This window comes from Eptatretus burgeri, chromosome 1 (assembly GCF_056783735.1).
Source record: "Eptatretus burgeri isolate ZD-2024b chromosome 1, Ebu_testis_v1, whole genome shotgun sequence".
NCBI lineage: Eukaryota > Metazoa > Chordata > Myxini > Myxiniformes > Myxinidae > Eptatretus > Eptatretus burgeri.
This window is the reverse complement of record NC_140961.1, coordinates 149,852,901-149,877,126: the sequence shown is the minus strand read 5'-3', so window position 1 is coordinate 149,877,126 and position 24,226 is coordinate 149,852,901. Positions and strand designations below refer to the sequence as shown.

Here is a 24,226-nt window from a genome sequence, read left to right as displayed (position 1 = left end):
ATTCCACGTGTAAGTGGTATGGTTCAGTTTACCGTGTTGACATCATCTTTTAAGGTATGACACAGTGAGTTGTTTCTTTGAGTTAAGTCTTCTATTCAACATCTCTTCTGTTTTAAGATTAGGAATATATTCACTGATATACCAACTCATTTCATCAATTACAAATTTATTCTGAACATCAAAAGCATCAACAACACGAAAAAGTAATCTATTTTCATTATCCTTCCTTTGTCGTTGAAATCTAATTGTAAGACCATACAGAACTTTATCATGATCACAAAATCCAAATATACCTTTAAAAGGAACTGCCACAGTAAAACTATTATCTGCTTTTGAATCATCCTTATACATTCGTTTCATTTGAGTATATCCAGGGTCTGTGTTTGTTCCTGTTGACATATCAGGAATAAAACCTTCGACAGCCCCCTTTCGCATTCTATCACCGAATGAATATAGTGTAAGTTACATCATTTCAGATGCAGCAGAGACATAAACAATCGCATCACCTTCTTGTTTTCCAATGTACAAACAAACACTATCAAACATTTTCCAGAAGAAATCATTTACGAGTGTCGTGGTTGTGTTAGTCGCAGCCTTAGTGAGTGTAAATTTACTCAACAAAAACATTTGGATAGATTCAAATAAGTTTGTTGATTATTTACTTGAAAACTTTTTGTACCATTTGCATTCCGGTCTGTTCCAGTTATTGCATTTACCTTGTAGCAATCTTCTTTTTTAGTGGAGTTTGAGATGACAATGGTATAATCCAAATCATATATACTATCAATTGCTTCCATACTTGTATTTATTTCGGAAAAAAGATGCTAAAACTTTTGAAACCCTGACCCAAGTATTTGAATTATTTTCTGACGTTCTTGAGGAGACAACTGAGTTTTGCCTTTCTTAATTTATTTTATGGTGAAGTTGATGAGATTCCTTTTGGGCATGTATTATACTCTTTATAGCACCCGTGCATTTCCCACCGCAGAAGCAGTTGAACCAATTAGGTCTATATGATTAAGAATAGTTGAACCGATATCCATTAGAGTATCAATTATCCCATCTCCTCTAAATTGATGTCTGACACCTTTGTCTCTTGGGTTTATAGTATCCTCTACCAGGATACATACCTTCACCCTTGTACTATGGGGAAAGGAATATCCCATCCCCTGTAATTATTTTATATTTTCTCAACTCGTGTTTCCTCATAATTACCATCTTAATTATTTGTTGGAAAACTTCAGGTCGGTGAATTCTGTTATATATAGTTTCTCCATGAATATAAAACATGCGATTTTCTTGGTCGGTTATCCTAAAATTTACTCTGTATATGGTTTTCCCTGACACAGGTAGATAAACCAGATTTTTGGGTTCCATATAGAATTTATAACCAATTGGGTTGAGTATGCGCTGAATGAAAATATGTATATGTTCTTATTCCATCATTATAAGCAACATCAATCAAATCACAGTGAATTAATACCGAATTTATTCCTGAGGAGATTTGAATGACATTATCAGTTTCAAATGTCCCATTACTTTCAATATTTTTTGAGGAGAAACCCAATAACTCTCAAAATGAATTATCAATTGTGAAATCAACCTTGCAGTAATTTTTCATTTAATCCTTGATTTTGAAGTATGTTTTTGAATATCTATAACAATATTTTTTGGTTCATCACCCTGTTCTTTCATAAGACGAACAATTTCGGAAGATATTTGAGAAATCTCATATGCTCCGGGTGAAATTGTTATCGTTTTGTATTCACTTTCTGGATTATAAACAAACGTCATTTTTCTCGGTTATATTAAATAAGGTATGATAAGTTTCCATGGACAATAAAGACGGCTCATATTATTTTGTTGTGGCAAGTTGTAGTGGGTATGCGAATGAAGATGTGTGGTCTCTTGTTGTGAAATTAAAACTAAGGATTGTGCTTCTCTTCTTATTTAATATGAGACAAAATGTCTTTGTATTGGCATTTATTAATTATTTTCGTGTTCATCAACTGGTCTAAAATGGCTGATGCTTCATTACAACAATTGTTATTTCCAGCCTTCTTACTCTCTAACAACAATAACAGTCTATTAACGAATTGTGATGGGTCATTTGTAAGAAAACTAACACCTTAACCAAGGATACTTAAAGCCTGAATTATGTGTTTCTCCTTCTCATTTTTCCTACTTTTACCAGAAAGACTAACCCTATATTTAAGAGAGTCCAGCAGATCAGTATGTGCTCCACCATCATTATTTTCCATGTCAAATGGTTTATCAAAATACTTTGATTCATCCCTCACAGTTGAACTCACACAGGTGGCAGGAGTTGCACTCCCGCCACCGTAAATCCCTTCATTCCGCAAAACGCAAAAACGCAAAAAAATCTGAAAACCCACTCCGTGGGAGTACCTCCTGTGCAGCTTCCCCACGCAGGGCAGCTCACCGGATGACGAGATTGGGGCAAAGCCTTCGGGACCCCCGATCTTTGATGATAGGAGGGAAACCACAGGGTAACATCCCTGGGTCAGATTGCGGGAGAGCGAGTCGGAGTGGTGCTGAGGTGTCGTCCACCAGACGGCGGTCTCCTTGGGTTAACATGAGGCGGTCCCTTCGGGTGGGTGCCTGGAATGTCCTATCCCTAAGAGAGGATGATCACCTGTCTCTGTTATCATCTGAGCTGAAGCATTTGGACATCAGGATTGCAGCTCTCTCTGAGGTTCGGAGAGCGGATTGCGGCGAGATAATGGTGGGTGGTTACACCTACTATTGGTCTGGTCGCTCTGATGGTTACCATACCCAAGGAGTTGCTGTAGCTGTGTCCAATAAGCTGACCCCAATGATAATAGAGGTAACAACGGTCAATGATTGTATTATGAGATTAAGGATTCGTCACTCCTTCGTGGCATTTCCCTGGTCTCTGTTTATGCTCCGACTGAGGCGAGTGATCTCACAGAGAAGGATGCATTCTACGCCACGCTCGAGTCTGTGGTTGATCAGTGTCCCAAACGAGATACACTTCTAGTCTTGGGGGATTTCAATGCATCGACTGGAACTGATAGGGATGGTTATGAGGTGTGTGTTGGTCACCATGGGTCAGGAACTATGAACCAGAATAGCACTAAGTTCCTTGACTTTGCAAGAAGTCATGGACTTAGGGTGGCTGGTTCATGGTTTCAGCGCCCACAAGCTCATCGATGGACTTGGTATTCCAACGCTGGCGGTGTGGCAAAGGAGATTGACCATGTCCTCATTGACGGTCGTTGGAGGATGATCCAGAACTGCAGGGTCTACCGGAGTGCTCAGTTCCTCAATACTGACCACAGGCTTGTTGTAGCAATTCTAAAGCTGCACCTTAAATCCTGGAGAATGGTACCATCCCAGCCTAGGCTGGATGTTGGCAAGCTCATGGATGAGAGAGTAGCTGAGGAGTTTGCGAACAGTCTGAATGGACACTTGGGGGGTCTGGGTGCTTTGCGGTTTCCTGAAGAGTTGTGGAGTGCCTTCAAGACCACCGTCCTTGATGTTGCCGGTGGATGCCTTGGAGCTCACTGCAGGGAAAAGAAGAATTTTGTCTCTCAAGTGACACTGGATACCATTGAACAGAGTCACAGGGCCAGGCTGAATGGCAGAGCTGAGCTGTTCAGGGAGCTGAGGCGCAAAACTGTACGTGCACTGAGGGTGGACAAGGAGGCCTATGTGCGAGGAATCTGTGAGGGGGTAGAGCATCACCTGTGGACAGGTGATTCTCATCCCGCTTACAGGGGAATTTGCGCATTGCGTTCATCCAAGCCCATCCATCGGAGCACTGCAGTTCGAGCGGAGAGTGGTAGGCTCTTGACAGAGGAACCCGCTGGGCCGATTACTTCGAGCGGTTGTACCAGGCTGATCCCCCAGCTGTCGAGTTGGACGTCAAGGGTGTTACAATCCCTGTTGCTGACCCTCGAATCAACTGTGGTCCACCTTCGCTTGTGGAAACACGGGCTGCGGTGAACCAGTTGAAACGGCGCAAAGCTCCAGGGATCTGTGGCATCCATGCTGAACTTCTCAAGGCTGGTGGAAATGCTGCACTCATGTCGTTGCATGCAGTTTTGTGCTCTGCCTGGAACACAGGCATCATCCCAACTGACTGGAAGAGGGGCCTTGTTGTCCCTCTCTGGAAAGGGAAGGGTGATCGCCAAGACTGCATCAACTCCCGAGGGGTGACGCTGCTCTCAGTGCCGGGCAAGGTCTTTGCTCGGATAATTCTTGATAGGGTTTGCCACCATCTGCTTGAGCACCAGCGTCCAGAGCAGTCAGGCTTTACACCAAAGAGGTCAATGATTGACCGTATCCTTGCCCTTCGTGTCCTCACCGAACGCAGACAAGAGTTTCGGCAGGGGCTGCTTGCAGCCTATGTTCATCTCTGTAAAGCGTTCGATTCAGTGAATCGGGATGTCCTCTTGAGGATTCTTGGTCTTCGTGGGGTGCCACCAAAACTGAACGATCTGATGTCTGAACTCTACTCTGGTACTGAGAGTGCTGTGAAGTGTGGTGGTACCATCTCTGACTCTTTTCCAGTTGTTACTGGAGTTCGTCAGGGGTGTGTACTGGCCCCACACTTTTCAGCACTTGTATGGACTGGATTTTAGGGAGGATGTCGGAGAGATCTAGCAGCGGTGCATCGTTTGGGAATGTCAAGATCTCGGACCGTGATTTTTGCAGATGATGCAGTCATCTTTGTGGAGACTTTAGACATCCTTTTGGGGGCCCTCGAGGTGCTGAATGAGGAGTCGGAGCCGCTGGGATTAAGGGTTATTTGGGTCAAAATTAAGATCAGGCTTTCGGTGACATCTTGGATACTGCTGTCCTGTCTGTGTCTGTTTGTGGTGAGGATGTTGAGGTCGTGGAGAGATTCACTTACCTTGGCTGTGATATTCATGTCTCTGCTGGCTGCGAGTCAGAGGTCAATAGACGTCTGGGTCGGGCCTGGGGAGTTATGGATTCACTGGATCATGGGGTATGGCACTGCCGGTACCTGTGCGGGAGGACGAAAGTCCGAGTCTTCAGGTCCTTGGTACTTCCAGTCTTGCTATATGGATACGAGACTTGGACTCTGACCAAGGATCTGAGACGGAGACTTAATTCCTTTGGTACCAGGTCTCTTCGGAGAATCCTTGGCTATCGCTGGTCGGATTTTGTGTCCAACGAGCGGTTGCTGAGAGAAATTCGGATGAGATTTGTTACCTGCATAGTCCGAGCATCAGTTGCTGCTGTGTGGACATGTGGCTCGTTTTCCTGACGCTGATCCTGCTCACTAGTATTGTCTCAGCGAGGGAGTCTCATGAGTGGAGGAGGCCAGTGGGCTGACCACATGCCTCGTGGTTGCAGCAGGTTGACCATCATCTCAAGGAGATGGGGATGGGCCTGGCATCTGCCTGGGGGATGGCCAGACGGAGGCCCCTGGAGTACCGGCAGAAAAATGGATGCAGCGACGTGCTGTTCTGGCACATGCTCCCATACCTGAGTTGAACTTGACTTCCATCTTTTGTGAGAAGAAACATTAATCTGGGGGTTAATTGAACAGGGCTTGAGCAGAACTCAAGAACTTTAATTCAAAATTAAATATCAGTACCTTTTCTTGAACAAGATGAAATATTTCTGGTTGTTCTGCTGAAATGAGTCCTGCTTTGGTTTTTGAATCCGCTGAATATTCATTGTTTGAAGAGCATTCACAATATAATCAGGGGTTGATTAATCTCTTCCAGTTGTTGAAATAATCCTTCATATTCATATTCTAATTCTGCTTCATGCTCGAATTCTTCCTCCATCATTTGACTGAAATCTTTTAACATTTGAAGTTTTTTTGGGAGTATATTCTTTTGTGGGAACTGTGGAAACATCTACAATTTTTTCTTGGGAAGTTTTAAAAGTGCTTTAAAAAATTTCTCTTGTTATCGTCAAAATGGATCTTCACCCATTAGTTTCTGTCTGTGCATCTTCTTTATGTCTTCCTCTTGTTTTGCAACTTTTGAAACCAACTCTTGATGCTCCTTAAATCTTATTGCTCTTTCTTTCGCATCCATTTATTTATTGGAAAATATCACTTAATGAATTGTAATGATCAACAGGGAATTTTTGCTTTTCTTCATCATTTAAGTTGATGTGTTCAAATAAATCCTTTTCTTTAATTATTTCATGAAATTCTTTATAAACATTAATACGAGTTGTAATTTCTTCTTCACTAATCCTTGTATCTCTGCTTTTCATATTTTTGCATTGAGTTTGTTCATCAACATCAAAACCGAATGATAAAATCTTTTAATGATATCTTCATTAACCAAATGATATTTAATAACTTGTCTCATTCCTTCTGGTTTAGTTTCTAATATCCAAAGACCACCAGATTTTAGTTTCTTTAACTCACTCTTACAATGTGAATACTTTGTTGTAACAAGAGAAACCTCCTCAAATATTCGACCTTCATTCCTCAGTCACATATGTTCCTCCACTGAAATATAGTAATAATCTTTACCTTCTGCTTCACCATGTCTTATTGCTCTCGTTGTTGTTGATACAATGCGTATCATGGGGAGTTTTTTAAGTAAATTTTCAATATTCTCATTTGTACTATACACAAACCTTGATTTATGAAAGTTTTTTTCCAAAAGGAGATTTACCCACAAGATTTATAATAGTAGTTTTCATTTATATATGTAATTGTTTATAAAATTAAAAATATATCCCTTAATATCTCATAAACAATATATTTATATTTTTCAGTCGAGTGCTTCATGTAATCCCCAAATTCCTTTTTACTACATAATGTTGAACAATTATCTCTGCAAAAATTGTTTATATCTATTGAATTTAACTTGAATAAAATAAAAGTATTAGCATTGTTTATTATGAAACGATGAGGGAGTTGAAAGTATGATTGACTAAGATAAATACAATTACAAGAAGAATGTCTCCCTCTTGTGTATTAGCTCTCCATTACCGTTTTGTTTCTCTCATTAACACAATCATCAAAGATAACGAGGTTCTTTTTTGATTCATCCAAATTTTGGGGAGAAGATATATCATCCGTATTATCACTAAGAATACAAGTTATTGGTTTTGATTTCTTTTTATAGCTCTGCGCATCACAAAATAGTTGTATTATATCTTCAAAGTTGTAATCATTTAGTTTGTTTTGAAGTTTAAATAAACATGATTATATCTTATTTTTGAAAACCAGCATTAAAACCTTGTGAGAGTAGTTGATATTCAGGTTAAAAACTCGACATTGTTAAAATTATTAAGTTATCATAATCAAAAGAGTTGGGAGTAAGGAGCATCTTTAAAAGTAAGCAGGTTTTTACACATCCGCTTTAACCAACTATGAGACATCTTAATGAATTTGGAAGATTTTTAAGGTTGTTAAATTTTATCTTATTTTCCCAAATGGGTAAAAAAATCATTCATTTATATATTTGGAAAACAGGTTATTTAATTTATTATTGGCTTTTTTAGAAACTATATTTTATCCTAAGTTCGGGTTTAATTTCAAGATAATCCATTATTTTATTTTTGCAATATCTTGTGTTGATATTTCCCTGAAAATGAAAATCGTGAATAATATGTAACAACAATCTTTTGAACATTTCTCTTATATGTTCAGTTTCTTCCATTTTAAGGAAAGATGTGATATCACCCTCATACTTTACATTCATTTCCTTATCAATCTTGTAAAGTAATTCATTTTTGTTGTAAGTCTAAAATAATTATTTTCCTTTTTATATTTATTATTTTCATTAATTAGAAGATAATTACAGAATATAAATTGTTTATAGGCTTTTGACTGCGTTTAATCCCCGTATTTCACATGCAGGACAATTCTCAAATTTGTCAAACTGACAATCATGGAATTCTCGAGGCACAAAATCTTGCCTATTTATAAAGTAAAACTTTACTTGAACAAAAATTCATCTTCGGGATCATCTTCAGTACTTTTACAATCATCTATAAAACTACTTTCATATTTATCGTTTGAACACAAACTCTGTCTCATAAATGTCCCTTGAACACAAACTCTTGGTCTCACAACTGTCATTACTCCAAAATCTTCAAAATCTTCAGTTGAATAATGACTGATATTTAATGAGTAAAAAACAAACATTACCATCGATATCTATATACTTTTTTCATTAACAGATTAAACTTCTCCATTTTTTATATTAAAGGTCATTGTAAAATGATCCTTAACTGCTATTGATCGAAATGTCATTTCACCTGATATCAGAAAATCCATTTTTTCATCATGATTTACATCTTTAGGGTTGTTGAAAAAAAATATAAATTTATCCTTGCATATCACAGATAGTCATATCTTTTCTTTCTAAAGCTTCATCCAAAAGGTTTTTTTTAATACTTTTTCTTGTTTCATTACTTTTTATAGTTTTGAATATATTACCAGAAGGAGAGGAGAAACTTTTATTCGAGATACTTCAATTTATGTTCTTCCAGATATACTGAAAGCCCTTCCACTGAAGGAAATTGAAGAACTCATATTATTCATCATAAATGTTCTTATGCAATAGTTGTTATATTTATCTTTGTTCAATTTTACATCCTTGACATATTTCTCAGTATCTTTTAGAAATGAAGAGATTGATTGAAACTTGTCTTTTGTGTCTTGATACATTGTATTTGTTAAGTGAAAAAAGTTGTAGGATAAAATGTTTAAGCACAGATTCACCCATAAATTAAACGAAATTTTCATCAAGAACATTTTATTTTAAGCAAAGTTTTATTATTTAAATAAGGTGATTACAATCTACTGCGATGTTTGTAATCACGAATATAAATATTATAAAAAAAGACCTTCAAACCAACAAACACACATTCAATCTTTTCAGACAAATATCTCCACTTGACCAAGAAACAAAACATTGTGAGAGATGTGATAATTATATTCTTAAATTTTTTTTTAAATAAACACCTTCAATCGTGCAATCACCAGAACAATGAAGAAAGGGAAGCTAAATTCTCCATTGAAAACACTGATGGGGCATTTAAAGGACATACAAATATAAGATTGTTTCCTTTTCAAGACCCTGGACCATCTTCAATCATGGAAGCTGTTGATATGGTTAAACACAGTATTGAAACTATTATTAAAAACACATTAAGTGAAATGAAAACTTTTAAGTTTCATATGGGAATAAAATTGAAAATGGTAAGACAAGACGATGAAACTACTCCCTATATGAGGACCAACCCTCGCTTTATCTTTTCATTTCAAGATTTTGTAAGATGAGATGTTTACGATGAACTCCAGAGACAAGAACAAGATGTTGAAAACACTGTAGTAGGTTGGGGATTTACTATCACAAAAATAATATTTTTAGATGTACACGCATTAAAATCAGATCCACTTCAAGCTTCTTCTTGTATTGATTTACCAAAAGAGATAAAACTTAAGACACTGGTTGTTAATATTCAAAACAAAGATAATAAATGTTTTCTATGGTCTGTTCTTAGTCACTTTCATCCTCCACAATGGAATCCTGAGAGGGGTGAACATTATAAGAAATACGAGGACACATTCGATGTTAAAGATTTAAAGTTTCCAATGACATTGAGAGATATTCCTAAATTTGAGAAAATGAATAATCTATCTGTTAATGTATATGGATTAATGGATACAAACAGAGTTCAGATATTAAAAATTTCAAACAACTATAAATATGATGAAACACACATTGACCTTCTGCATTTACTTCAAAGGAAAAAATCACATTATGCTTTCATTAAAAATTTCTCAAGATTAACCAAATCACAACTATATAAGAGAAAATGTAAAACGTATCCTTGTAAGAGATGTGTAAACTCCTTTCACTCAAAAGAACAATTAAATCAACATTCGAAATATTGTAGTAATCATAAATCAACCGTAATCAATTTACCAAAAGCAGGTTCAAACATATCATTCAAAGATTTTAACAAATCTATAAAACATCCGTTTGTGATATATGCTGATTTTGAAAGTATCCTTGAAAAGATAAATACTGTCTCTCCAAATCCAAATAAATCATACACAAATAAATATCAAAAACATACTCCTTGTGGTTTCTGTTATTATATCAAATCATTTGTTGGTGATGAATCAACAAGTTAGAACTTTATAGAGGAGAAGATGCCTCAGAGGAGTTTGTAAGACGATTGGAAAAAGACCGAATAAGACTAAGGGAAATAATGGTGAAAACCTATAAACCAATGTCATTAACAAAGGGAGAGAAATACGAATTTAGATATAACAGTATCTGTCATATTTGTGAGGAGAAAATTGAGGGAGACGTCAAGGTTAGGGATCACTGTTATCTTACTGGTAAATATCGAGGTCCAGCTCATTCCCGTTGTAATCTTAATTTCAAGCCTCCAAATTTTATTCCTGTCTTTCTTCAGAACAACACCCACGATGACACATCTTTTATAAATAAACTTGCAAAGATATCTGGAGATATTTCAGCCATTCATAACACAGAATAAAAATACATCTAATTCACAAAAACAATCCATACATCCCCCATAACCCATATCAGATTTGTTGACACATACAAGTTTATGTGAATTCCATTATCTAACTTAGTATCAAATATTTAAAAATTCCCAAATCTTAAATCAGATTTCTCAAATCAAGAAGAGATTGATCTCTTATCACTAAAGGGAATATATCCGTATGACTATATGGATTCATTTGAGAAGTTTAAAGAAACACAACTTCCTTCAAGGGAAAGTTTCTATGTCAAGTTAAATAAAACTCATATTTCCGATAGCGATTATGCACAAGCTAAAAGGGTTTGGGAGAAGGTTAATATAAAGAATCTTGGAGAATATCATGATTTGTATCTCACAACTGATGTGTTGTTATTGGTTGATGTGCTTGAAAGTTTTAGAACCGTCTGTCATCATATAAAAATTCTTATGACTGAGATCCTGTTCACTATAAAACAGCCCTGGGCTTGTCTTGGAGTTCTATGAAAAAAATGACAAAACAAAATTTGTAATTAATCAGTGATATAGATATGCTTTTAATGATAGAGAAGGCTAAAAGAGGAGGAATATCTCAAGTATGTTCCAAGAGATATGATAAAGCAAATAATAAATATCTTCCTGATTATAATAAGAATGAGGACAACTCTTACCTGATGTATTATGATGCTAACAATTTGTGTGGGTGGGCTATGTCGCAATCTTTACCTTATGGAAAACTTAAATGGGTTAAAGCAAAACATTATGAAAAAGTTTTACTTGACATTATCTCCTCTCAAAAAGAAAGTTTCTCAAAAAACCCTAACCCTAACCCTAACAAAAAAGAAAGTTAATTGTTGGGATTCTCGCTTGCCTGCCCAGAGAGGATCAGGGCATCACAGGCTTTTAAGAAGGCGGTTTGAATTCTTAACTGAGGCTAAAGGTTGAGGCTGCTAACAGGTTGAGGCTACGCTATCACTGCCAAGATGGTCATAATATTGCCATCCTTGTGGTGGTGCTCAAGTAATGTGAAGTGCTTACAGAATTCGCTGGTAATTGCATGTTTATCATTGCCAAAGTTCGAGTTTTATTTTATCTATTCACAACACTCACATATAATTTTTCTAATATTATTATAATATTACGAAATTTATAATAGTAAGAAAAATGTGGATTGGATTGTTCAGAGTCAAGTGCCGCACATATGCTCTTAAAGAGCTGCAGGTTGCAGACCCACGGTTTAGGGAGATAGCAAAAAAGGAAAATGCAATCTGGACGTTTGTAAATGGTCATGGCCTGGAAAGACATCGTGTCATTGTGGATGTCGCCCTGCTCTGGATGGAAGAGGCCGTCCACGAGATGAGCCAGATAAAGAGTTTAGAGGGGGAGAAGTTAGGCCCTGTGGATTGTGTAACAACTGCCATGGTGTGTGGTATGATGCTCATAGTTGTGCAGTTATGCACGGCAGGGGTTCTTCTGGCATATCATGGACTGGTAGGGTGCTACCCAATGGCAGCACTAGAGAATGTGCAGGCAGTTGAGCCTGAGCCTCCGAGCCAGGTCTCTGAAACTGTGATGTGTGGGATGGCGGGCAAGCCTGCTCAGTGTGGGAATGAGATTGTACTACCGGTGAGTGTGGCTGGACCTACGCTGGTGAGCACGGCTATGCCCGTTGTGGTGAATTAACGTGAATCAAGGGACATGACGCGGGATCACATGTTGTGCGTCTCGCGTATAAGGGGAGGTCTCTCTGCGGCACGAGTGATTGTCCCCGGGGCATTGCTATTGACATCGGCTGTCCACTTGATGCTCGTTAACTGAAGGTGCTCATTGACTGGTGAGAATGGAGATTATATCGAACTCCGTGCTTACGCGGATTAGTCTGCAATGGTTAACTGCACATGTATACGTTTCTGCTTATGTACTCCTAGCTGAACCTGTATTTCCTGGTGTGTCCACAGAAGCGGCTCCAATCAAATGGAATAAAGCCTAAACTCTGAAGGTTCATCTCTCGCTCTTATTTCAATTTATTCCATTTGATTTTCTCGGCTCTCTCAACCAAAGATGGACAAGATCTACAAACCAGAGAGGTTCGACGCAGACCCAAACACGACTGACGCAGAAATGAAATGGTCACATTGGTTCTGCTCCTTCTCACACTATCTGACCATCATCGCGGAGCGAGCTGACAAATTTGCCGCTCTCGTGAATCATGTCTCGCCCGGCGTGTACAGGCTCTTCTCGGGGTGCGACACTTACGAAGCAGCGATTGACGTACTGCAGGCGCTCTACGTGAAGCCCAAGAACGAGGTATACATACGACATCTTCTCAACACACGCAAGCAAGCAGCCGGGGAGACAATCGATCAGTTCCTGCAAGCTCTGAATCAGCTGGGAAAAGACTGCAGCTTCCGGGCCGTAAGCGCCGAGGAACACCGAAAGGAAGCGACACGGGAGGCATTCATCCAAGGACTCAGATCAGCCCACATACGGCAACGCTTACTAGAGAAAGCGCAACCCACTCTTGACAAGGTAGTCGATCAGGCTCGAGCGATGGATACGGCTCAGCAGCAATCTGAGTCATTTGGGACACCGATGCTGCTCATGAACGCTGCTACGATGGGAACCCAAGGAACCCCACTGGCACAGACACAGCCAGACATGAGGGATGGAGAAACACCCGAGGAGCCGGATACCCAGACCTCGTCAAACTCCTCAGCAACTGCTCCGGTCGGTAAATGCTTCTTTTGTGGGTACAAAAGGCATCCTCGTCAAAAATGTCCAGCCAGAGATGCCACATGCATGAATTGCGACAAGAAAGCGCATTATTCCAGGGTATGTAAATCTACTCTAAGGAGGAATAAACCCACTTCTGTGGCTCTCTACTCGCAAAATAAATTGACTGCAGCCTCCCCGGGGAATCTATCCAAGGTTATCATCAACGTGCGAATTAACGGGCATATGGCTGAGGCACTGATTGATACCGGTAGCTCTGAAAGTTTCGTCAACAGCTCGCTAGTGAAGGGCAGGAAATGGGTAATCCACCCGACTGACAATACGGTATGCATGGCCGCCACCTCACTACAATCCCGCGTACGAGGGTACTGCAATGTTGAATTGGACGTAAAAGGGTACACGCATCGGGATGTAAAGGTGCTGGTGCTTCGTGATTTGTGCGCAGACGTAATTCTGGGTCATAATGTCCTCAAGCAGCACACGAGCATCGAAATACCCTTTGGAGGAAGCAAGCCTCGTCTAATTTTAAATGCGCTGACCACTGCGGAGGTGACGTCCCCCCAGCTGTTCGCTAACTTGTCGCCGGTCTGCAAACCGATAGCGATCAAATGGCGATATACCACTGCTGACATGAATTTCATCACTTCAGAAACCAAGCGATTACTGGAGGAGGGAATTATAGAACCGAGCGATTCGCCATGGCGCGCACAGGTGTTAGTAACCAGCAGTCAGAACCATAAGAGACGGATGGTTGTCGATTATTCCCAAACGGTCAATCGCTTCACCCAACTCGACGCCTACCCCCTGCCGCGCATAGATGAGATGGTCGAACGCGTGGCCAATTATAAGGTATTCAGTACCATCGACTTGCGAAGCGCCTATCATCAAATTCCCATCCGAGAGGAAGACAAACCGTACACTGCATTCCAGGCAGGGCGGCGCCTCTACCAGTTCAGAAGGATACCATTCGGTGTCACGAATGGAGTAGCTTGCTTCAAGCGGGTTATGGATGACATCATCTCAGATGAAAACCTCGAAGACACTTTTGTTTACGTGGATAATGTCACAGTGTGCGGTAGGGATCAGAGGGAACATGATAGGAATCTGGACAGATTCTTGAGCATTGCTGGAAAATATAATCTGACTCTCAACTACGAGAAATGCGTATTCTCGGCAAGGTCAATTGACCTTCTCGGCTACACGATAGCCAACGGCACAATTAAGCCTGATCCTGAGCGATTGCGCCCGCTCCGTGAGCTTCCACCACCTCAGGACTTGCAGACAATGCGCCGGGTGATCGGGATGTTCGCTTACTATGCAAGATGGATTTCGCAATACTCCGAGAAAATACATCCCCTAGTGCATTGCAAAAACTTTCCACCAGATGCCGCTGTCGTGAAAGCTTTCCACGATCTCAAGGATGATATCAGTAAGTCCGTGGTTTTATCGATCGACAGCTCGGTGCCCTTCGTGGTGGAGACCGACGCTTCAAATCACGCCATAGCTGCAACACTTAATCAGTCTGGGCGGCCGGTCGCTTTCTTCTCGAGAACTCTCTCTAGAAGCGAGCAGAGACACTCGGCAATAGAGAAGGAGGCGTACGCCATCGTCGAAGCGCTGCGTAAATGGAGACATTATTTACTGGGAAACCACTTCACGCTCGTTACGGACCAACGATCCGTGGCTTTCATGTTTGATGGGAAAAATAACGCAGGAAAATTAAGAATGAAAAAATTATGAGATGGCGGATAGACCTAGCCTGCTACAGGTACGACATTGTTTACCGGCCCGGGAAGGAAAACCCTGCTGCAGATACCTTCTCCCGGGTCTACAGTTCGGCAACAATCAGTCAGGCTTTGCAAGACCTCCATGTGTCTCTGTGCCACCCAGGGGTAACCAGGATGGCACATTTCGTACGCAGACAAAATCTTCCCTATTCTGTTGAAGATATTAAACAAATGAATGCTTCATGCCCTGTTTGTGCTGAACTAAAACCCAGATTCTTTGGCGCGGCATCTGGCAGACTGATCAAGGCTACTTCCCCCTTCGAGAGACTAAACATCGACTTCAAAGGGCCCCTGCCCACCGAGACAGACAACAGATACATATTCACCGTTGTTGATGAATATTCAAGGTTCCCTTTCGCGTTTCCGTGCTCGGATATGACCTCGGGCACTGTCGTAAAATGTCTCTCTGACGTCTTCGCTATGTTTGGGAGACCTTCGTACATACATTCAGACAGAGGAGCCGTGTTTCATGTCGGCCGGGCTAAAACAATTCCTATTAGAGCACGGCATAGCAACTAGTCGAACGACGGGTTACAACCCACAGGGAAACGGGCAGGTGGAAAGGTATAATGGAGTTATTTGGAAAGCCATAACTCTGGCGCTGAAATCGAGAGGACTGGGCCCCGAGCGATGGGAGGTTGCTCTTCCTGACGCAATGAATTCCATACGCTCTTTGCTCTGCACGTCCACAAATGCCACTCCTCACGAACGTATGTTTACTCACCAACGACGTTATGTTGACAGTCAAACGGTGCCCAACTGGCTGACCCACCCCGGTACAGTGTTCATGAAACGCCCGGTACGACAAAGCAAGTATGAACCGCTGGTGGAGGGGGTCGAACTCATTGACACTAATCCAGAGTATGCTCATGTCAGGCTCCCGGATGGCAGGGAGACCACTGTGTCGGTTCGCCATCTGGCTCCCGCCGGTACTCCTCCCGCCGGTACACCACCTCCTGGCTCTCCTCCTTCTGACATTTCCCCCCCAGGAACTCCGCCAGGCGACGGGGCTGCCGTGTTCCCCCGAGAGCGATCGAGGAGTCATCCCCGGCACAAGTCGAGGCTCACCAAGAGGATCGGGAGTCTCCCTCAAGTGAAACTGCCGTTTACTCCCGGAGAGGTCGACGAATAAGGCCCCCTCGACGACTCAATCTGTAAAGGGGATTATCGGCATTCTCGCTGCTCATGCTCCTATATGCCCATTATATCATATATCGATGCTCATTTCCATGCTCCTACAACTCAAAATAATCACTGCTTGGCATGTATGCTTCTGTAGATCAATTAGTCCGCGTTGCTTGAAATGTATACTCCGATAGTGCTAAAGCAATCATGGTGTGTAAGATGGGCCCCTAGTTACATTTTAAAGGTGAGGAGAATGTGGTGAATTAACGTGAATCAAGGGACATGACGCGGGATCACATGTTGTGCGTCTCGCGTATAAGGGGAGGTCTCTCTGCGGCACGAGTGATTGTCCCCGGGGCATTGCTATTGACATCGGCTGTCCACTTGATGCTCGTTAACTGAAGGTGCTCATTGACTGGTGAGAATGGAGATTATATCGAACTCCGTGCTTACGCGGATTAGTCTGCAATGGTTAACTGCACATGTATACGTTTCTGCTTATGTACTCCTAGCTGAACCTGTATTTCCTGGTGTGTCCACAGAAGCGGCTCCAATCAAATGGAATAAAGCCTAAACTCTGAAGGTTCATCTCTCGCTCTTATTTCACCCGTCGAGTTGTGAGTTGTTAACGAGGGTCATATAGGACCCGGGTTATTCCACATTGACCCTGTGGGGGTCGACATAGCACCCAGAGTTGTGTCAACTTCCACAGATGGGGTGAGTGATTCCGGCCACAGGGCGGAGGGGAAGGAAGAGGTTTAGTGGAAGGGCACTAAGAAAGAGACAGGTCGAAGTGAGCCTGTGTTGATATGAACCCAATTTAAATTGAAATGTTTTTGTTTTTGTGATAAAGTGGGGAATGCGATTCGTGAGCCACTGGCAACTCATGACAATGGAGAAAGATTGAAAGAGCGAGATGCTCAAGGCCATCAGCGGATACAGAGAGGGACAAAAAGTCCTGAAATTAACAGGGTAATTGGATGCAGCCACATTTGGACATGCAAGACCTGAGTTTTTTTTATTATTTATTTTAGAGCAACCTTGGAGGGAACTGTTCCCGGGGCTGCTCTCTTTGGACCAGAGGGGGTTAATGGGACAGGCCTCATGGGAAATTGCCCACCTGGAGATTGGGTTGCGTCGAGTGGCAGTGGAGTTGCACTGCCAAAATTTGGATTTGGGATCAAACCATGGGTGGTATGGTATTACACAGGCCCCATTGGGAGTTTGGTGGAGCATGGCATCCCCTGTAAATTGGGGCAAGTAAGTGTCTCAGTCCTGTGGGGACATCGGATTCAGGAGATGGTCGAGACTTCTGGGGGACTGAGGTGCTCTCTCCTGGACACCTGTTAGGGTGCACTGTAAGGACAACTAGGGGAGGTGTTGCGAGTCGCACGTTGGTGGCGATACCACTTTGGGGCAATAATGGCCTGAGGAGGTGACTGCTCAAGCAGGCGGTTGAGCAGCCTCTCCCTGAGGCTCTGGGACAGCCAGCGTGTGAAGTCATGGCATTCTGGGCTGATTGATTTCCTGCCGAGAGGACAAACAGATAGAAGTATGAGTACTGCCCACAGGACAACCAGCGGAGTCTGAGGAAAGTTGTGGAGTGATTTGGAAAGGCCCAGAGAGGACTGTATAACCTTCAATCCATAGTTAATCTGATGTGATTAATGGGATTTCAGTTTGGGAAGAGTGCTGGATTTAATTTGTATGGGATAATGAGAATATTGGCTGCAGCAGGTGCTGCATGTGTTTATCAGGCTCCCCAGTGGTAATTAGACTGTGAAATTTACCTTTAGCTCTTGTCACGACTTGCCTTGCTTTGCCTTTGGAAATATGTCTGTGATTTGGGGAATTGGTATGGGTGACGGGAAAGAGTGCCCATGAGAGCCAGGGACATGGACCGGGCGGAAAGGGTTAAACGTGTGTGTGCACAATAAAATATTTTTTTACGAGTGCTTGTTTTATTGTGATTGTTGGATTGAATGCAGGCCATGGAAGGTGGAAGCACAACTTTCAGCATGTACTGGAGGTGCAGATGGAAAATGAATGGCAGCTGGGGAGATATCATTGTGTGTAAGGTTTGTGAGTGGGGAAAGTGAAGTACCTTCATGTCTGCAGGTGATGAAGCTCTGGAGGAGTGACCGCTGTGTCCCCTCCCCATTCCTCATCCCCAGTCACCCAGCATGCAACTGGTAAGAGGAATATTTAAGGTCAGCTGCAGTTCGCCTCCCACATTCCTCTCTGATTATTGGGTACGTAAATTAGGTGTGTGACAGTGTTCTTGCAGGAATCTTAGGTTCCCAAAGGAGAATTTGGCAGGAGCCTTGGATTCCTTGGAAGGGGCTGTGGTATGTGGAATGTGGGGGCAGGGTATCTACAGCATTTAGTAATTCTATGGTTTGTGTGATTCATGTAATCTAGCTCTATCCTTGTAAATGCAAAATTTTAGAGTAAGTCCTCTTGTAAAACATGATACCGAGGAGGCAGCACATGTAATTTAAAAACAGTATAGCGAGGATAAGACTTTGTGGTGTAAAAACTCCTGTAGTGGTAAGGCCAGGTGAGGAATTGGGCACAGAAATACATGGGCACAATGCTCTTTCCAAAGGGTAATTACAAAAAGTTGGGATGTGTGTGTAAGTTTTGGGGGTGAGATGCACCGTAGAAAGCCAGAAGGGGTAAAATACTTTTTTTATGGTCGCATTCCATGGGACGTGATGGTGAGAGTGGGGTGAAAGTGAAAGCAATGATGGGACCTGCAACCTGGAGAGGTGATCCCAAATGCTAGGAGGATGAGGCGGATGAGGACACAGGGCCAACAGGGTGCAATCGGCACTACACAGGAGAGCAGGCACACCACCCTGACCTATAGGGATCATTGTTTTGAATCTTTGACATCGTGCACATTTTACCTCGCGCCTCGCTTAACATCCCTTATCGCCTTCGCAGCTTGTCGGCTTCACAGTTCGAGATGCTCCAGTCTCTTCATTGTCTTGGGACGCAAACCAGCCCATGCAAGACCTCTCCGACTCCTTTCTTCCTTGTAAGAATCTGGTTTATATGGTGACCAGGGCGTTATGATTAAATATTTCTCTCGTTGTATATAAGCTTTCATGCCCCTTCTCCCCAAATCATCAGTATTTGTCTCTGTAAACCACTTAGTTTTTCCTTGTAGCCACAGCATCTTATCCACATTTCTCCTGGTATCAATTAAAAATATAACCCATATTAATTATAAGAAGCATCTCCCACCTTTTGGGTTTCTGCATTCTTGCAATTGCCATTGTTTCCAATTGGTGATGCATTAAGTGTCAAAACGCAACCAGAGCTCACCACCACAGTGTGGTGGGCCTTCGGTAAAACATTGTTCGGCTATTCGTGGAGACATTAGGTCCCCAGTGTGGAGGCATATCAAGTTTATGAGCCTCTGATGGGGCAATACTTTTGTAATAAAAGAATGTTAATTCGTCTCTTTTTTTTTCTCCCATTTTTCATCCATTCCCTGGCATCGTTTCATTATAACCCTTTACCCCAGTGTCAATTCTTTTTTTTTTTTACCCGCTGTAACCACACTCTTCCTTGAAACCACATTTCATGCACAAAAAAAACATAAAATTGCATGAAATAATTCATTAAGAAAGCTTACCTTTGTACTCCCGCTACTCCAGTAAAATCCACCATTATTCACATAAAGCTTTTTGTCAGGTGAACGATCGGAGTTAAAATGTCCGATGACTTTAAAATATATTTCTCCATTTGTATCTTTTTCCCATATTATGAGTTCATATGGGGCAGGTGGGTCTCCATTTTCATCGAAAAACATTGTAGTTCCCGAAGTCGTTTTCCATCGCACATTCCGAAGATAAAACAACAGCTGAGACAAATGACAAGCAAATTTATCATCACTGGAGCGGTTGAGAATGGTGTAACCTCATCCTCAATATTTTATTTCAATTTTGGTTGAAATGTCAAATCGTAAGCTTGCTTCTCCCCCACTCATTAAAAAATAAATTATGCAAAAAAATAGACAAACAACTTCTTACTTGCCATGGTTCAAAATCAGATATCTGTACACATGATCCATTTTGTAATGGACTATTTTGTGATGTACATGATTGGATGTCCATCAAGGCATATGCCACAACGTACACTGCTTGGTACGCATTGGATGAAACTAACAGATTGGAAACATCAGTAAACTGCGAGTAAATTTTGTTTAATGATTCTTGGTCTGAACATGGTGGAAGTTCAATTTTTTCTTCATCCCAGGTGCATCTGAAAACATCTTCCCACAACTCAGCAATATAATCATTTAATGATTTCTCATTCCAATAAATTGGGTTTCCTTCTCCTGGTAGTTTTTTATTCAGTTCAACAGAAGTATTTCCATGAGATAAAGAAATGATTTTTGTCTTTTTCTGCCAATAAGAACACGTGGTTTACAACGTTTTGTAAACAACAATTGAACCGCAAATAAAATACAACATGTTTAATGCATTTTACGAAAGTCATAAATAACAGTGAACACATTTCTTTCAATAAATCACGTAACTGAATGCATATTTGCTTTTTGCACATTTGTATTCTTTCGTCTTTTCCATGTCATCGTTTGGTAAGCCATATTCACAAGTTTGTTGCAATTTATTGAATTGACCTGTTTTAGCCTAACTCGCTAATATTTTTGACTGATAGATTATCCTTCAAAGCTCAGGATAAAGTTCCAAATTTGTCAAAGTGAGTCTAAATGTGTAATTATTATTTCAAAGTAGCTCAACAATGCAAAGTCATTGATGATTTTGTTCTGATTTTAAAACATTTGATGACATCACTGATCACGTGATGCCTGAGCATTTCCAAAAAAGTAACCTGATGGAGTTTGAAAGACTGAACTCTCCCTTATCAAAATCAGTTCAGAAACCCAACATGAGGCTGTATGTCAGATTGTCATGCCATATGCACTGCCTGTATATAAACTTGCATGATATCTGTTGTGATTAAGTCCAAACGAGATGACTAATTTACCTGAAATTGAAAGATCCACATAGTTCCCTCTCAATAGGAAAAACTTTAAAATTAAATCAGGTGGAATCACGTTATTTGTTAAAGAGGGTTTGTTTGAAAACGAACAGAATGAGCTCCTCATGCCTGACTAATCATGTTGTATGGTTCAAAGTAGTCGGGTACTTTTGTTTGCATTTACCTTCACTGGGGATGGATACTTTTGCAAGTTATCACATATAATGTACAGGTATAATGCACACAATCTTGTTATTTGTGTAAAACGTGAGGCTTCCTTTGGTGTTATGAAAAAGTACAAAAAAGTTACATCATACAATGACTCGGTTGAAAAAAGCAACTGCCAAGGAAAACTTTTTAGTTTACAAAATTGTTGTCATGTATTGTTTACCTCATTACCATCGATGTAAATCGTTTTGAGAACAGATGATCGGTGTTGTGGATTCAATTTTATCAGGAATTCGTACAATCCAGGAATTTCTCCTGGTGCTTGTACAAATCCAATCGTGCCCTGCAGTATATGTGAATATCGGGAGGTTGTATACCGCTTTGAACGAATCCAGTTTGATGTTGCTATCCAGGTTTTCCCAGTTACATTGTGCAACAGAACCTCCTCAATCAAAGGGAAGGCATCTTGTTCATTTGAGTACAATATGATAACATGTGCACTTGTCTCAGCCACATGTTTGCCTTCACTCCCACAAACAACATTGTAAACAAGCACAATGAGGAAGTCAATTATTTTGAAATGCATCCTACATTTTAATAAATTTACAAAATAAACTAAAGTTCATTGATTGTTGAGACTCTATTGCCACCCTTAATCCCATCGAGTGTTGATTTCAGCAAATTACTTTCATTCAAAAGTGGCAAGTTATGATTTATTTTCAAAAAAACGTCCTCTGTGTACGCTGTTGTTTTCTAACATTAGTCATTACATACGTTACAGATATATCTATTTTATAAAGCTCTTTCTAACCACTGAATCACTCACTAACTCAAGCACTGATATTAAGGATCAATCCCTTCTGTGTGATGAAGAAAGCTGAAATTTTGTGTGCCGATTGACAAAAAAGCTGGAACACCAGACAAAAAAAAATAATCACAGAATAACCCGACAATACTTCCACCGCGTAGTGTGGGGTCTTTTTGTCGAGAACCAATTCACCTAATTAACCACGCGGTGTCGTCTACGGTGGAACCACGCCCTCGGCACGTCTTGCTCGAACCGGGTCACCCTACCAACTGCGATGGAGTCCCAACTCCCGACTACCAACTCTGGTTCGGGTGCAGTCGAGTAGAACTTTCAAAGCCGTGCCAGCAAGAATGAACCAATTATCGGATATAAAAACCCGGCTAAACTCAGATCTGAACCATGCTGGACCAATGAAAGAAAGAACGGAAACGAACTGGGAACATTTCTAATAAAGGTTTATTTACCATAAGGACACAGAGCAAGACTTGTCCCAGAATATACAAGAAAGAATTCACAATAATCAGAAATAAACACTTAAGCAGTTCTACTTAAGAGATGGCGCCACACATGCAGACACACACACAGACGAGGATAAAACCCAGGTGTTTTATTAGGACCCCCGTAGCCAGGGAGAGAGACGAGCTGGGGTCACGGTTCGGTGGTGTACCTGCATGTTGGAGGGATGGGGGTGCTCCGTGGTGTGGCACCTGCCAATGGCCGTGCAGCCTGGCCCACAGTCACATGAGTGGGGCTTGTGTCTGCGGAGGAACTTGAGGAGTAGTCAGAGTTCCAGGGCGCGGGTCAGGGTCATGGACAGGACCCAGCAAAACTTCCACGAATGCCCAGCCTCCAGCAATGAATGCTCCGTCTCCAATAAACCCTCCACGGATGCCCTTGAATGCCCCATGCAGAGCTGAACTCCTTCTGAAGTGAACTGAACTCAGACTCCAGCTCAGAACACACGATGCACACCAACCACACACCATAAAATCACAAACTGGTCCAACACGTGGAACATGTCTTTCAATCCAGACAAATCTCACACTCTCACTATGTCTCTTCTAAAGGACCGTTTACAAAACCCCCCCATCCACTTTCTCAACAATCCTCTGGAAGAAGTCTTTTCTTTCAAGCTTCTAGGTCTCACTATCTGCCATGACCTTTCCTGGGAAAGTCACATTTCCAACCTCGCCTCAAAAGCCAGTCGCCGACTGGGAATCCTCCGTCGTGCTAAGTCCTTCCTCAGCCCTCTTGAGCTCCGGACCACTTACAAAGCTTTTGTCCATAGCCTGATGGAGTACTGCTCTCCCCTCTGGGCTGGTGCTCCTGCCTCCCACCTTTCTCGGCTTCATGCTGTCGAAACCAGGGCATTTAAGATCATCGGCATCTCCCGCAATGAAGCTGAGTCTTTGGGCCTCTCACTCAATCACCGCAGGTTGGTCGGTGGTCTTCTGTCTTCTACAGACTCCTCTCCAGCCTTGCCCCCCCTGCTCTCTCTGCGATTTGTCCCCACCACATTTCCACAGGGCGCTCAAGGTCCGCCAACAACCCCCTTCTGGTAAAACTACCAAAATCACGAATCACTGCTCATCTTCACTCTTTCATTCCTCTTTTTTCCCGCCTTTGGAATAAACTTCCTCACTCTATTCTTTCCCATTCTTCCCTCCAGGCTTTCAAAACAGCTGTTCACCACCACATCTTATCTCCCCCCATCCAAATCCTCGATCTTTTCTACCCCCGATAATCCACCCAAGCCCACTTCCTTCATTTCTCCTACTTTCCTTCCTGAAAGTCCCTGAAATGTCCATCTTCTCTTCGCCATGTTCCCCGTCCCATCCCCATCCCTCTCCCTTCCACAGTTCACCTAATGTGTCTGTTCCCCACTGTTTTGTCCCTTCCACTCCCGCCCCTCTTGTCTCATGCCTCCTTGCTGTGAGTTGTGTGTTCGCTCTCATACGAGCCTCGACCAAGGTATACAAAAAAAAACAAAAAAAAAAACAATCACTCCTCCAAAAAACACCCCTCAAGACTGAGGATGGTGTAGTCTTTTTATGGACTTCCCCGAATGGGGCGGGGACTCCTTGGAACAGACGTC

The 24,226-nt window shown here is 41.7% G+C and overlaps 2 protein-coding genes across 2 annotated transcripts in view; one reads left to right on the top strand and one right to left on the bottom strand.

Moving 5' to 3' along the window:
• Positions 1-21,909, bottom strand: part of LOC147035735 (extracellular calcium-sensing receptor-like) — a 45,570-nt gene extending 23,661 nt beyond the window's left edge. Inside the window, exons 1-3 of the mRNA XM_085869329.1 lie at positions 21,547-21,909; positions 20,183-20,557; positions 19,786-20,013 (exon numbers count right to left, since the gene is read on the bottom strand). Of these exons, the coding sequence (XP_085725455.1) occupies positions 19,786-20,013; positions 20,183-20,557; positions 21,547-21,909 (966 nt within the window). The remainder of the gene's footprint in view (positions 1-19,785; positions 20,014-20,182; positions 20,558-21,546) is intronic.
• On the top strand, positions 12,163-18,185 carry LOC147035736 (uncharacterized). Its single transcript, XM_085880581.1, has 3 exons — positions 12,163-12,328; positions 12,453-13,883; positions 18,128-18,185. Exons 2-3 carry the CDS (start codon positions 12,556-12,558, stop codon positions 18,183-18,185), a joined length of 1,386 nt encoding a protein of 461 aa, XP_085736707.1. The 5' UTR covers positions 12,163-12,328; positions 12,453-12,555.
• Positions 21,910-24,226: the final 2,317 nt, after the last annotated feature.

Coding starts and splice junctions, on each gene's coding strand:
- LOC147035736 (XM_085880581.1), top strand. CDS start 12,556: ATGGACAAGATCTACAAACCAGAGAGGTTCGACGCAGACCCAAACACG. Junction 13,884..18,127: donor TTCATCACTTCAGAAACCAA/GCGATTACTGGA, acceptor GATTGAATGCAG/GCCATGGAAGGTGGAAGCAC.